This window comes from Anabrus simplex, chromosome 2 (genome assembly GCF_040414725.1).
Source record: "Anabrus simplex isolate iqAnaSimp1 chromosome 2, ASM4041472v1, whole genome shotgun sequence".
In the NCBI taxonomy this organism is placed as follows: Eukaryota; Metazoa; Arthropoda; class Insecta; order Orthoptera; family Tettigoniidae; genus Anabrus; species Anabrus simplex.
The window spans coordinates 261235854-261252200 of record NC_090266.1 but is presented as its reverse complement, the minus strand read 5'-3'; the positions used below and the strand labels follow the sequence as shown (position 1 = coordinate 261252200).

At 37.8% G+C, this 16347-nt stretch overlaps 1 protein-coding gene across 2 annotated transcripts in view; it reads right to left on the bottom strand.

The window, feature by feature from the left end:
- Positions 1-6221: 6221 nt before the first annotated feature.
- The window catches only part of LOC136864040 (luciferin 4-monooxygenase), a 215275-nt gene continuing 205149 nt past the window's right edge, over positions 6222-16347 (bottom strand). For both annotated transcript variants that reach the window (XM_067140563.2, XM_067140564.2), the window contains one exon: positions 6222-6928. In XM_067140563.2, coding sequence (XP_066996664.2) covers positions 6813-6928 — 116 coding nt within the window. In that variant the 3' untranslated portion in view covers positions 6222-6812. The remainder of the gene's footprint in view (positions 6929-16347) is intronic.

Genomic DNA, 16347 nt, shown 5'->3' with positions numbered 1-16347 from the left:
CTTTCATTTCTACCGAGTTCTATTTTGACGCAGTATACCATGACTATAAAAGATACATGTTCTGACACTGTATGCAGCAAGTGCATGAATGGGTAGGCTAAGTACAGAAACTGACGGCTACAGTAGGTCTACATTGTTATGACTCATAATTTTTCAGACCCCACATTCAACATCCATTTGACCAATCCTTGTGTTCACAATAATAATTATTAAATGAATGTCGTAATGGTCCACCTTTTTAATGCTATAATATGTAATATTTTTGAATTACATTACTAAAGTAGGGACTAGTTTCGGCCTTGGCTGGCCATCTTCAGCCTTAATGTAATACCTGTAATCACTAAACAAATGTACAAATGTACAAACACATAATTGACATGAAAACAAATGTACACTGACTGACAGAGCAAATGCAACACCAAGAAGGAGTGGTCAGAACTTTATGCCAAATGCAGGGTAGACTGACGTCACTGAGGTATGCTCATGATGTGAAATGCGCCGCTGTGCTGCGCACGTAGCGAACGATAAATGGGACACGGCGTTGGCGAATGGCCCACTTCGTACCGTGATTTCTCAGCCGACAGTCATTGTAGAACGTGTTGTCGTGTGCCACAGGACACGTGTATAGCTAAGAATGCCAGGCCGCCGTCAACGGAGGCATTTCCAGCAGACAGACGACTTTACGAGGGGTATGGTGATCGGGCTTAGAAGGGCAGGTTGGTCGCTTCGTGAAATCGCAGCCGATACCCATAGGGATGTGTCCACGGTGCAGCGCCTGTGGCGAAGATGGTTGGCGCAGGGACATGTGGCACGTGCGAGGGGTCCAGGCGCAGCCCGAGTGACGTCAGCACGCGAGGATCGGCGCATCCGCCGCCAAGCGGTGGCAGCCCCGCACGCCACGTCAACCGCCATTCTTCAGCATGTGCAAGACACCCTGGCTGTTCCAATATCGACCAGAACAATTTCCCGTCGATTGGTTGAAGGAGGCCTGCACTCCCGGCGTCCGCTCAGAAGACTACCATTGACTCCACAGCATAGACGTGCACGCCTGGCATGGTGCCGGGCTAGAGCGACTTGGATGAGGGAATGGCGGAACGTCGTGTTCTCCGATGAGTCACGCTTCTGTTCTGTCAGTGATAGTCACCGCAGACGAGTGTGGCGTCGGCGTGGAGAAAGGTCAAATCCAGCAGTAACTGTGGAGCGCCCTACCGCTAGACAACGCGGCATCATGGTTTGGGGCGCTATTGCGTATGATTCCACGTCACCTCTAGTGCGTATTCAAGGCACGTTAAATGCCCACCGCTACATGCAGCATGTGCTGCGGCCGGTGGCACTCCCGTACCTTCAGGGGATGCCCAATGCTCTGTTTCAGCAGGATAATGCCCGCCCACACACTGCTCGCATCTCCCAACAGGGTCTACGAGGTGTACAGATGCTTCCGTGGCCAGCGTACTCTCCGGATCTCTCACCAATCGAACACGTGTGGGATCTCATTAGACGCCGTTTGCAAACTCTGCCCCAGCCTTGTACGGACGACCAACTGTGGCAAATGGTTGACAGAGAATGGAGAACCATCCCTCAGGACACCATCCGCACTCTTATTGACTCTGTACCTCGACGTGTTTCTGCGTGCATCGCCGCTCGCGGTGGTCCTACATCCTACTGAGTCGATGCCGTGCGCATTGTGTAACCTGCATATCGGTTTGAAATAAACATCAATTATTCTTCCGTGCCGTCTCTGTTTTTTCCCAAACTTTCATCCATTTCGAACCACTCCTTCTTGGTGTTGCATTTGCTCTGTCAGTCAGTGTACAAACACACAGTTTACATGAAAACAAATGTACAAACACACAATTAACATTAAAATCAGGTTGGTGAGAATTTTATACATAGTTAATCTTTGTACATTTGTTTTTATGTCAATTGTGTGTTTGTATATTTGTTTAGTTATTAGATGTATTACCTTAAGGCTGAAGATGGCCAGCCAAGGCCGAAACTAGTCCCTAGTGTAGTAACGTAGTTTAAAAATTTTGCATATTATAGTATTGGAGAGGTAGACCATTACAACATTAATTTAATAATTATTATTGTGATCACAATTCAATACGGATCAAAACAATGAAGTTTATATCCTATGACAACGCTTGTGTGTACCAACATCATGGGGACGACGGAAATAATTCCTTACAATGTTATAGAGTATTCACATCATAATTAGTCACTTTTGATAATGATGGTACTGTATATAATTGTGTCTTTTCATTGTACGTGACAGCTTTGAGACGATGTCCAAAACGCAACGTAAGTCGTGGATGCGGGATTATTTTTAAGAGATGCCACAGCCCACTGTGTTCTTTATTGTAAAGAGGTAAAATACGTCAGCAGAAATACTTCTGGGGTGATCCAGCACTTAAAAACATATAATATTGCTGAAGGGAAATTGTCACAGGGAACACCTCCGGCTCAGTTTGCATCACAAGAAGCTACCTTGTTGACAACAATGGTGAGGTATCCAGTAGTGCCATGCAAAACAGACTGTGTTCTCGGTTCGTATTTGCCGAGCATGACCATGACAGGAGTTTGCTTCTAAAAGGCGAGGCAAGCTATGTTCGTTCAACCTTGCCCCGTAATACCCGCTCCTTCATGCACTATCTCAGTTGCAGGTACAAGTGCTCCCTACCCTCTGTCCTTATTTCTGGTATTGTGGTGACACATCAACAATATCTACAAAAATTAGCATTGATTGCCCTAATTAGTTAAAACCTTCACCGGCAACAGTGTTAAATGGTCGGAAATGTTTAGCACACATGAAAATACACGCGCTAGTTATGGTTTGCTTTGTATTACTGGGCAAAACTTGGTGAGAAGCGCTAGAATTAAATATGCAAATGGGTTTTCTAAATGAGTTGTACCGGATTTATATGCTAACAGTGCACAAAATATTTCACGGGAAACATACCCTGTCTCCTGACTGTCTGCAGTGACCACAAATAGGTATTTCTTCCAAGCATTAGAACTGAGCCTGTCTCTCTTGATTAGTTTATATATTAACAATTTTGAATTTTAGCCATAATGCTGTCCATTGATTCACATGGCATGGTGAACTTCAGCTCAAAACTAATGGTTAACTCAACCATTCCATCATCTTTTTATACCTCTGAATTCCCAGCCTTTGCTCTGTGTAAACAAGGGCTTATTCATCTCTAGAGGAACCACATTGTTTGCAACGTCAGTAAAGTAAGCATCGTTGTCCTCCCTAGTCAGCATACTTCACATCGAACATGCCCTGTCGAACGAAGTGGAGCAAATGTGGGCATTTTAGATTACATGTTCAACTCATAACTAATGGTGGTTGCATATGCAGCAAGGCACATCATGTTCTGTCTTGGTTACCCATATCAAGTTTGAATAATGCACACCTCTCATATCCAGGTAAGTTACATCCTATATACAGTTATTCACAAATTATCCAGGGTTATTCATCTAAGATGTCCACCTCAAATAAGTTGTGAACGGTTTAAAATACTGACATTCTGTTTTCACTTTCGTTAATGGTATTAAGGGGCTCACAGTTGAACATGCAGTACTTTTCCAGGCTTTTGACAAAATTTATCAGCACATATGTTTCCGTATGAAAATGTTATTTCACGCACTAATTGCTTATGATATACTATCGAGCTTACGCTCTTAGTTACTGAGACATCTCACCGATCGCAGCACATGAGAACCGGTCTCGAGATCTGTGACGTCAGTCTCGAGAGTCTCAAGCAAGTGTATGGCCCATCACTATTGACACCATGTTATACTAAAGAATTTTATATTTCCTACTGTTTAAGGTGAGTAAGAGAAATATTTTTAAAATGTTTTAATGTTATTATACAAATCTGCCTTCTTAGCAGCACCTTGCATTAAATCTACTTTGACTCGCCCGACTTGCTTTTTAAATGTTCAGCATTTCAATATATTTTTTTTTCCCTAGTGGTTTTACGTCGCACCGACAGAGATAGGTCTTATGGTGACGATGGGATAGGAAAAGCTTAGGAGTTGGAAGGAAGCGGCCGTGGCCTTAACTAAGATACAGCCCCAGCATTTCCTTGGTGTGAAAATAGGAAACCATGGAAAACCATCTTCAGGGCTGCCGACAGGGATTTGAACGCACTATCTCCTGGATGCTATTCAATATCTTTAGTAGCTTTAGTTTAGTTGTAGTATAATAAAGGTGACATATTTCTTACTTTGCACTGCATATACATTTTCAATTAGCTATTAAAGATGAATTGGCAAACTTGTGAATATGTATTTGCAGTTCCTAAATTTCATTTATGTCACATTCGCCGTGTTATTTTTGTGGTGTCTGTATAGGTATATATGTAAGTAGATCATGATTTTTTTTTTTTTTTTGCTAGGGGCTTTACGTCGCACCGACACAGATAGGTCTTATGGCGACGATAGGATAGGAAAAGCTTAGGAGTTGGAAGGAAGCGGCCGTGGCCTTAATTAAGGTACAGCCCCAGCATTTGCCTGGTGTGAAAATGGGAAACCACGGAAAACCATTTTCAGGGCTGCCGATAGTGGGATTCAAACCTACTATCTCCCGGATGATCATGATTCTAACCACAAGACTTGAAAACAAGAATTACTCTTCACTCACTGTAAGCATTGCCTTCGGGAAATAAGGGCATAAGAGGGTAGAAAGAATGAGAATAGAAGTTCTACCTTCTTAGACATAATTTATTACCGAGCGGCCAGTGTGAGCTTGCATTCAGGAGATAGTGGGTTTGAATCCCATCATTGGCAGCCATGGTTTCCCATTTTCCCACGAAGCATATGCTGGGCTGTACCTTAATGAAGGTTGCAGCCGCTACTTTCCCAATCATAGCCCTTTCCCTTCCTTCCTTTGCTGTGTTAGTGCAACGTTAAACCAGTAGCAAAAATATTATATTTATTCATTCACTTTTGAGCCTTAGCATTTCTGAAAATTATTTTATGATGGTGCAGTGTGAAACAGATAACATAAAGAACAATTTTCTTACGTAGGGTTGTATTAGTTTGTTGATTTTCTTTAGAGTCTCCGATAATACTGTAGTTTCTCCCCTTGAAACAACACTTGCCACTCCCATTGCTATTAATTGAGGCTATCAGGGAGCGGAGATGTGGGTACAGAGATCTGGAAGTCAAGTAGGGATGACATAAAAATGTTAGTATTGAACTGTAGAAGTAGTGTAAGGAAACAAATAGAATTAACTTAATAGATATTTACCAGATATTGTAATAGGAGTTGAATCAAGGCTGAGAATTGATGTTATAGATGCAGAAATTTTCTCTCAGAACTGGAGTGTTCATCATAGAGACAGGTTAGGAAAGGTAGGAGAGGGAGTATTCATACTGCTGAAAGAATAATTTGTAAGCTATGGTAAAGTTATACATGAGAAGCATGAACTTCTAAGTGCAAGATCTATTTCTAAAGATAATAGGCATCTTGATCTTTCTGGGATGTACAGACCTGGCAAAGCTGGCACTGATGCTGATGTGGAATTATGATAAGATAATCAGCTATGTGAGGAACGATGCAGAAAGGAACATTATCGTAGAGGGTGATCTCAATTTAATGAATGTTAACTTAAATACCAGATGATCATTATTGCTTTAGTGCTATTTATTTATTTAAAATGATACCATTGATAGTAATTTTGTATCCTTTATATACATAATTGAAGCCTCATGTAGGAACATTATTTTTGTACTGGACTCATCTCAAGAAGATCATTGCCATTGCTTTCTTACAAAGAATATTTCTAAGCTCATATTTGAAGGTAGAAACATTACATACTCATTTACGTCGTTAAAAATGAGGGCATAGTTTCCAGTGTCGACTCACTTAATGTAACTTTATTGATTTTCAGTCTGTTGAACCCTAATTATAACACAACACCATAACTTACCTGTAAAAATAAAATAGTATTAATAGTGTTGCATATTCACTTAAGGATAGCTCCTTGGAAAGGAAAACATATACTGATGGCAATTAATAGAACTCTTGATTGCTGTAATCTAGTCTGTGCTGGATTCCTTGTTTCTCGCACACATCTCCTGCTATTATGAGAATCCTATGAAAAGTTTCCGCCGCTGACCAAGTATTAGCAACAGGAGATATCTCTTGATTTCACTTGCATTTAAACTAGTTTTGGTAGACTGTAGAGAATAATTGATTACAGAAAAAGTGAACTATTTATTTATTTATTTATTTAAAATTATATCATTTATAGTAATTCTGTATCCTTTATATACCTACATAATTGAAGCCTCGTGCAGGAGCATAATTTTTATACTGGACTCACCTCAAGAACATTATTGCTATTGCTTTCAGTTAATGTTATGAACCAGTAGCAATTCCAGGAAAATAACACTGGAAGACTGCTGTATAACAAACCAAACTTTAAATTGCATTGTTGTACATCAATAAGTGCACAGTCAGAAATAAAGATTTTCAGGAATAACATTTAATGAAACATATTTCTATATAAGACTAATAATAACTGTGTTACAATGATATATTCAGGTGTATCCTCTTTGTTAACATCCTTGTGAATAATGGAAATCTTGTATAAGGATGGGAGTATAGCTTAAGTACTAACAAGACTCATTTAGCAGAATAACAAACCCAACTTTAAATTGCATTGTTGTACATCAATGTATGCAGAGTCAGGAATAAGGATTTTCAGGGATAACATTTGATGAATCATATTCCTATACAAGACTAATAATAACTGTGTTACAATGATATATTCAGGTATATCTTCTTGAAATTTCCTTCAGATATCTTTGTATTTTCTCAATTCTCGTCTTTGAATCTTACCACTGACCGTCTTGGGAATAAAGTCAACAAATTTGACTCCACCATGTAATCTCTTGTGTGGTGACACCCTCTCTGGAATAGAGGAAGAAAAGTTAGTTTTACAGTACAATTATTGTTAGGACGACAAAAACAGGAAATATTTTATCTCATTACACATTAGTTATCCTTATGAAATATAACTTCAATTTTTCAGTAAACCAGTTTATGTTTAATCAATCAGTCATCTTTGATTTGCATATAGGGTTGTCACCCAGGTTGCACATTCCTATCATTTATTTACCTAGCCTTTTCTTAAATAATTTCAAAGAAGTTGGACATTTATCAAAGATCTTCCGAGGTAAATTATTCCAATCCCTAACTCCTTTGCCTATAAACAAATACAGTATTTGCCCCAAAATATCCTCTTGAATTCCAGCTTTCTTCATAATGTGATCTACAACAGCCCAACATATAAAATCTCAAAATTTACACACAGGTTTCTTTCTAACAACTATAAGTTCCACAATAAGTCAACAATAAGAAATTTGGTAGATTTTTGCAAAAGTTTAGAAAGTTTCAAGCTTTAGCCCCATCATTACTTATGTTCATTTGACATGACTAATAAGTATGCAAATATCCCGGTAAATAAAGCAAGAGATATTATTAGAACAAATTTAACTAGTCAAGGTCATCTAGGGAAACTAGAGATTGATCAATTCATGAAAATTCTAGAGATTGTCACAAAAAATAACTCTTTTACGTTCAACAACACTATTTATAGTTAAGAGGGTTTACCAATGGGAGCTTCTGCCTCAGGTATATTAGCCAATGTTTATTTAGACCATCTAGAGCACCGCAAAATAACAGGACATATTCCTGGTTTAGATTTTTGGACACGATTCGTGTACGATACCTTTGTAATAATAGATAAGCGTTGCAACAATAGTAACAATATCTCACAGTTTTTAAATTCATAAGATGAAAGAATAAAATTCACACTTGGAAATGAGAAGGACAATGCTTTGAATTTCTTAGATGTAACCGTTAAGAGGGAACCTGGTAAGTTCTCTTAAAAAGTATACAGAAAGTATACGTTTACTCCTGTGACCATTAAAAATGATTCTTTACATCCTGGGAGTTATAAGAGGGCTGCCTATTTCAGATGTTATTCTGTACAGAGTAATAAATAAGTTAAAAGATTGTGAGCAACTGCAAAATGACCTTGATAATGTTGTGAGATGTACAGTAGGCAATGGTATGATGATAAACGGGGTTAAAAGTCAGGTTGTGAGTTTCACAAATAGGAAAAGTCCTCTCAGTTTTAATTACTGCGGTGACGGGGTGAAAGTTCCTTTTGGGGATCATTGTAAGTACCTAGGTGTTAATATAAGAACAGATCTTCATTGGGGTAATCACATAAATATGATTGTTAATAAAGGGTACAGACCTCTGCACATGGTTATGAGGGTATTTAGGGATTGTAGTAAGGATGTAAAGGAGAGGGCATGTAAGTCTCTGGTAAGACCCCAACTAGAGTATTGTTCCAGTGTATGGGACCCTCAGCAGGACTACTTGTTTCAAGAACTGGAAGAAATCCAAAGAAAAGCAACTCAATTTGTTCTGGGCGATTTCCTAAAAAATAGTAGCGTTACAAAAATGTTGCAAAGTTTGGGCTGAGAAGATTAAGTGGTATGTTCCAAGCAGTCAGTGGAGAGATGGCGTGGAATGACATCAGTAGACTAATAAGTTTGACTGGTGCCTTTAAAAGTAGGAAAGATCACAATTTGAAGATAAAGTTGGAATTGAAGGGGACAAATTGGGGCAAGTATTTGTTTATAGGAAGGGGAGTTAGGGATTGGAATAAGTTACCAAGGGAGATGTTCAATAAATTTCCAGTTTCTTTGCAATCATTTAAGAAAAGGCTAGGAAAACAACAGATAGGAAATCTGCCACCTGGGCGACTGCCCTAAATGCAGATCAGTAGTGATTGATTGAGTAAGGTTTCCTACTTTCAAAAACTCTGCCCAGTCTTATTCGTTTACTAATGTCATTCCATGCCATCTCTCCATTGACAGCTTGGAACATACCACTTGGACAAGCTGTTCTTCTCCTTCCTCCCTAGTCTTCCTAGTCTAAAGCTTGCAACATTTTCAAAACACTAACCGTTTGTTGGAAATTACCAGGAACAAATTGTGCTGCTTTCCTTTACATCTTTTCCAGTTCTTGAATCAAGTAATCCTGGTGAGGGTCCCACAGACTGGAACAATACTCTAATTGGGGTCTTACCTGTGAATTAAGTGCTTTCTTCTTTACATGCTTGCTACAATCCCCAAATAGTGTACCCTCATAACCACATGAAGAGATATGTAACTTTTTATATACAGTCCTGTTTATGTGGTTATCCCAGTGAAGATCTTTCCTTATATTAACATCTTGGTACTTACAATGACCCACAAGGTACTTCACCCCATAAACACAGTAATTAAAACTGAGAAGACGTTTCCTCTTGTTGAAACTTTCAACCTGACGTTTCATCCCATTCACCATCATCTAATAGCTCTCCATCTTGCAAAGTTGTTGAGGCCTTTTTGCAGTCACTCACAATCCTGCAACTTATTTATTACTCTATACAGTACAACATCATTTGCAAAAAGCCTTATCTCTGATTCCATTCCTTGTCACATATCAATTATCTATATAAGAAATCTTAAATGTCCAATAATACTTAGTGAATATATCCCTTCACATAGGGTTGGTGTCAGTGTAACCGTTTACGGGGTAAATACAGCTACAAGTAATAATAATAATAATAATAATAATAATAATAATAATAATAATAATAATAATAATAATAATAATATTTGTTACCATTGTGCAACAACATAGTTACACACCAACACAAATTAACACAAAGAGACGTGATAATAACATGCAGGAAATTAAAAACCATATGCACATTAAGCATAGAAAACAATAACGAACATGTTAACCAACATGACGGCTAAGAAAGGATAGTTGGAAAGCAGCTAGGAACCATATCCAGGTGGTGAAAGGTATTGGCAATGCTGAAGAAGCGAAATCAATGGTGATTCTGATTCAATAAGTTTACTTAACAATTTATATGAAAATTAGAGCACAAATAAAAATAGAAAATGGTTTCCAAAATAATTATAATTTACCCCGAGGGTAGAATTTCAGTAATTTAACCTTAGGCCGGAACATCTCATACAATGTTCTACTGTTCATGGCGAAACATTTAAATCACATAATACTGACAGAAAGAAAAAGGAAAGTAACATTATACAGTCACAAGTATGTATATGTTAGAAAGGGGAACAGTATTGAAGATAGTTATCCTAGTGCAGGACACCTTTAGGAGGCAGCCTCCTCAAAAACACTTCTGAGAAAGGGTGCCCATCCTAAATGTGAATACTGTAAGATGACGCAGAATAACATTATACAATCATAAGGATATACACATAACAAAGAAAATACAACCTTTAAAAAATAATCTTGGTGCAGTAGGCAGTCCCCTCAAAAACACTTCTGAGAAAGTGTGCCCATCCTAAATGTGAATACTCAAAGATGGCGCAGAATAAATGAGACAGCCCCAAGGGGAAAGTTGCACTTTACGATGACATTGAGAGGCGTTGAATACCTATCTAATTTACAGAATCAAAGAAATGGGAACTGTCCCTTAACACAAATCTGATATGACTTGGCGAAAGGCTAAGTCATTTTAAGAAAAATTTGGCGATGGAAAGAAAAAACGGGCAAGCTCCGGCAAAAGAAGTTAAATGGAACACTACATTTGAAGATAACTACCTGAAAGATAAAAAACAACTAAGTGCTTACCTGTTGGAGGGACCAAGAAGACCCGTCACCTGAAGAAGGCAACCTCTCCCTTCAGCGGTCAAAACAGAAAGATGCCTCAGCAGAGCTTGGCGTTAGCCACGAACTCCTCTCCAGAAATTAGGAAATCGTAAAACAACCAATGAGCGTCCGTATTTTCCTTCGTCTGCCAATCACAACTAATTTTATAATGACCAATAGGGGCCCAGGAATAAAATCTGATGAAGAACATCGAGTAGCATCCAGAAACTTTGAAATTGATGCAATATGATGAAACCAGAAACTTCCGGAAACATCCCATCCTGATCTAGCGCGTGTATTACAGTGTGTTTAATAATCATTACATCTTACTTCAATTTTTTACGACAACCAAACAATCTTGAAGCCATATCAAGATTAAATAATTCCAAAATTCATGCACAGAAAATACAAACTATAAATAAATACATGATATAAAATTCCCCAGTCTTTCAATTTCAAATAATCACTACAGTCAGGAAGGGTATCCGGTCATAAAACTGGGCTTTTATCTATATTATTACCTATCCCCAATGGTTGGGAAAAGGCCAGGTGAGGGAAAAAACTTATACTCCTGAACATAATGGAGCATAATCTATCATAATTTGCTCGTTTGTCTTTTGATAACAGGCTAATATTAAAATTTAAGGAATGAAAAGAATTTGAAAACTGATGGCTCATTTCAGAATTTCAAATACCAGTAGTGGCTCGTGGCTCAAATGGTAGGTGGGGCTAATGTGGGTATTTTTTTCTTCTTCTTCTTCTTGTTTCGGTCTTCTATGGACCATGCTATTTCAAATCCTTTCTCCTACTATCTTGTACAATTGCCCAGTGTTCCCGCATTCTTCTTTGTTTTGGGTTTTGGCTGAAAACTCTGTACTTCTGCAAGTTTCTTCTTCAAAGATTCATGTTCCAAGATGTCCTCATTTGAGATCCCCAGTTCTTGTAGGTCTATTTCCTCCTCTATAAACCAGATCTCTTTGGTTTTCTTTCCCACAAAGTTGGCACAGATTTGATTGGACAATCTTTCGGAGCTCATTCATGTCAAGTGGCCATAGAAAGAGATTCTCCTTTTGCGTATGGTGTCCATTATCATCTTAACATAGAGTTCATCGTTGTGTCATCTTCTGTACTCTCCTGGTTCTTCGACCGGGCCCAAAATCTTTCCTAAAATCTTCGTCTCTTTGGCTTCCAGTTGTTCTGTCAGGCCTTTCTTATTCATCGCAAGGCATTCTGATGCATATAACATCTCCGGTCGAATAACGGTAGAGTAGTGCCTAAGTTTGTCCTTGAAGGACACTGATCGTTTATTGTAGACCTAGGTGTCTGTTTAGATGGTAAGCCATTTCCATTTTGTTGACCCTTGACATGAAGGCTTCCTTTTCATGAATGTTGGGCTCTATCCACTCACCCAGGTATTTGAATTTCTCTGCCTTCTTTACTTTACCTTCATTCAACTTAGGTTCTCTGGGTGTTGACTCGATGTTTGTTATGAACTGCGTTTTCCCAAATGAAATCTGAAGCCCTGCCTTTGCTGCTTGAATCTGTAGTTGACTGATTTGTTGTGTAGCCATGGCAAGAGAATTAGAGAGAATTACAAGGTCATATGCAAAGAACTAAACAGTTGATTGTCAGGTCCTTGTTCTTACAAACTATTATTATTATTATTATTATTATTATTATTATTATTATTATTATTATTATTATTATTATTATTATTATTATTGAGTTTCCATGGTTTACAGAGGTTTAAGAAGGTGTGGGTATGAATGGGTGGACAGAGAAAAATGATTTACAGAATGAGCTTGAAGCTCCCAAATTACAATTTTCAACATGCATCATTGTTCTACACAATTAACTCTCTAGGAGACTACTCTCCAAAAAATTAAGTAGGAAAGTTAAACTCATCCTACCTGGCCTTAGTGAAAAAAAAAAAAAATTAATATATCAGCCATAAACCTAAATGTTAGGAGGCGAACACTTGCACTCCTTTGAAATTCACTTGAAAATTCTTAGAACCCTATGTGGGCTTATGGCCTGAAGTTACAGAGGCTAAGCCTATACTACAGAGGTGACTAGATGGAGTAAGAATTTTAAATTACAAAAGGAAGAGATACATCTTAAAGTTTATGAAATCATAGTCACCTCAATACCAAGTTGAATGGGAATTAAAAGGGGGTTCACATTCTTTATTCCCTAAGTTAGAATAAGGTTGATTGAAAATTTACATTGAAGGGTTGAGTTTTACATTAAGAAAGAATTTTGAAACCTTCCACTCAAGTTAGCTTTCTGAAACTATTACATGATTAAAATATGTCTGCTATTACCTTGAGCTGGTGGACCTTCTGGAGATGGGCAAGGCTTGCCCTTTGCCTCCAAAACACACTCTAAACCTCTTGACTGGAGTGATGGGAAAACAACACGACCCAAAAGGTACCAGCTTTTATAGCGGAGAGGAAGGTTCCCAAACTCTCTGGGCCAAAGCCCTGTACACACCCACAATTCCTGTTGGTTAATTTAATAAATATCTAAAATTCCTGATGGGTGGAAAATTTTAAAGAAGAAGGAAGGGATAGCAGTGCTAGTAACTTAAGAACACAAAAAAAGTACACATATTACAGTTTTGAAAACCTAGAAACTACAAATTTCTTTGAAGATTAATTGTCCATCTTTCCACTAGAGGGGGCACATAAATTGATAGTAGAGACACCTGATGATAAAGTTAGAAACTTCTTGTGTTAGACAGTTCACTGTACCTATTGCAGATGGCCTTCTAAAAGGTGCTCTGGTACTATTCTTCTTCTTCCTCTTCTATTATTATTATTATTATTATTATTATTATTATTATTATTATTATTATTATTATTATTATTATATATAATTCGCTGGGGCCATCAAGGACCACGTTAAGTCTTGTTGAATTTGACACTGAATTTGGCCTTCTTTAGAGCCCAAATTTCCCTCATTCTTTGTGAGTGGGCCTGCTTACGCTCCTCTGTCCAAGGGGCACCGTGTCTTCTCTTCGGTTGCTCGTCTCGGTTTAACCCTTTCGTCAATATTTTCTTGCAGAAGAGATCTCTGTTAAGGGCGTCTTCAGCTGAGATATGTAGCATTTGCAGGTCTTCTTTGGTATTTTTAAACCAGGGAATTGTGGTTTTGGGATTTGAATCAAAAAAGTGAAAGATTTCTTCAGTTAACTTTCTTCCGTCCATTCTTTTCAGATGACCGTAAAATCGTGCCCGTCTTTTTCTGATTGTGTCGGTAATTTTCTCTATTTTGCTGTAGACTTCCTTGTTGGATTTCTTTTGATGGATTCCATTTCTGTACTTTGATCCCAAGATTCCTCTCACAATTTTGCGTTCTCTTTTCTCCAGTTCTTCAAGGAGTCCTTTGTTGGCATTGAGAGACAGGGTTTCATCTGCATATTGTACTACTGGCTTCAGAACTGTTTAATAGTGATGTATCTTGGTGTTTTCGGAAAGGCATTTTTTGTTGTAGATTGTGCGGTATGTTTGGTAGGCTATTTCCAGTTTGCGTACTCGCTCCTGAAGTGCTTCTTTGTCCAGTCCATTTTTCATGATGATCTCACCCAGGTATTTGAATTTGTCTACTCGGGCGATGTCCCCGTATTTTGTATGGAGTTTTGGTGGAGCCTCTTTGATGTTAGTCATCTTGAGTAAAAATCAATTATACATAATAATGATTGAAAACACTTAAAATTAAGGAATGAATGTATGGTTTACATCTAATGTATAATCGTTGTCTTGAAAGAGTTCATGATCTTAAAAGATTACAATTGCTAAAATTATTTATGTTTGCACTAGTGATCCACTTGTCTTGAATAATATTTCTTGATGTTATGAATAATAGAAAGTCAGCTAACAGGAAACAATCTCTAATGAATATTGCATATAAAAGTTGGCTGCCAATAGGAAACTTCAGATGGCAACAAATACTGTAGTATTAGGATTGCCTGTAAACAAAAAGTGGCAAAATGGAAAAGAGAAGAAATTATAGAAGTGTTGACTAAGTGTTGTTAAATAATGTATAACAAACAGATCTCCCATTGCCCAGTTGAATGGCCGTGGTCTAGTGCAAACTGAGGTGTTTGTTTGGTGCAGAGGACTGGAGCTCTTGAGGGGAGGGCAGGACAGGAGAGGGGCAATATTATTGGATATTTATGTTTTCTTATATATAAATGACTAGCAATTACCCGCAGCTTCGCTCATGTGAATTTCGTAAGTTGATCAAAGTAATCGTTCCTCATCTTTATATTAAGACATTATCTGAAAATTCCTAAAATATAAAAACTCACCAAAATATTGAGTTTCATTTACACCAGAAATTCTTTGTAAACCACGTTTGTGGTATTACCTTTTGGGGCTAAGACGAACATGTGACATAGACCTGTACATGTGAGAAACAGTCTTCTCTCAAGTCGAAAAAATAAATACACATTACTTTATTTTTAAAGGACATTCCAGAAACCTATTTCCACACCTGTAACATCTTCAGTTTTTGAGTGTTTCTTTATTCTTAAAGGAGATTCCAAATACCAATTTTCACATCTTTAACATCTTTAGTTATTGAGATAAAAGTATCCTCATACAAAGAATTAAATAAATTTTAATTTCATTCACCCCCTTTAAGTTGATTTTCCAAAGACAAAAGAACACGTCTTTCTTTGCTTTGAAAGAAGTTTCCAAATACAAATGTTCATGCCTCTAACATCTTCAGTATTTGAGATATAAGTATCCTCATAAAAAGAATTGAACTCCTTTTGCACCCCAGCCCGTTAAGTTGATTCCCCCCACCCCCTCTAAAAAAATGTGTGTGGTTTTTTTAAAGGAGATTCCAAATATGAATTTTCACATGTGTAACCTTAATTTTTTGAGAACCGAGCTCGATAGCTGCAGTCGCTTAAGTGCGGTCAGTATCCAGTATTCGGGAGATAGTAGGTTCGAACCCCACTGTCGGCAGCCCTGAAAATGGTTTTCCGTGGTTTCCCATTTTCACACCAGGCAAATGCTGGGGCTGTACCTTAATTAAGGCCACGGCCGCTTCCTTCCCACTCCTAGCCCTTTCCTGTCCCATCGTCGCCATAAGACCTATCTGTGTTGGTGTGACGTAAAGCAACTAGCAAAAAAAAAAAAAAAAATTTTTGAGATATAAGTTTCTCCATAAAAATGAATTAAAGTTTTTCACTTCCTTTGACCCTCCCCCCCCCCCCCTTAAGTGAATTTTCTGAAAACCAAAAATACTTGTTTCTTTATTTATAAAGGAGCTTCCAAATACCAATTATCACAACTGTAACATCTTCAGTTTTGAGATATATGCATCCTTATAAAAAGAAACTCCTTTCTCACTGTCCCCCCAACCCCCAAGTTGATTTCCCCCCAAAAATGTGTGTTTCTTTATTTTTAAAGGAGATTCCAAACACTAACTTTTCTCGTCTGTAACATCTTTAGCTTTTGAGATATAAGTATCCTCATACAAAGAATTCAACTTATTTTTCAATTAATTCAACCCCCTTAAGTGGATTTTCCAAAGACAAAAGAATATGTGTTTCTTTAGTTTGTAAGAAAATTCCAAATACAAATTTTCATGTCGTTAACATCTTCAGTTTTTGAGATTTAAGTATG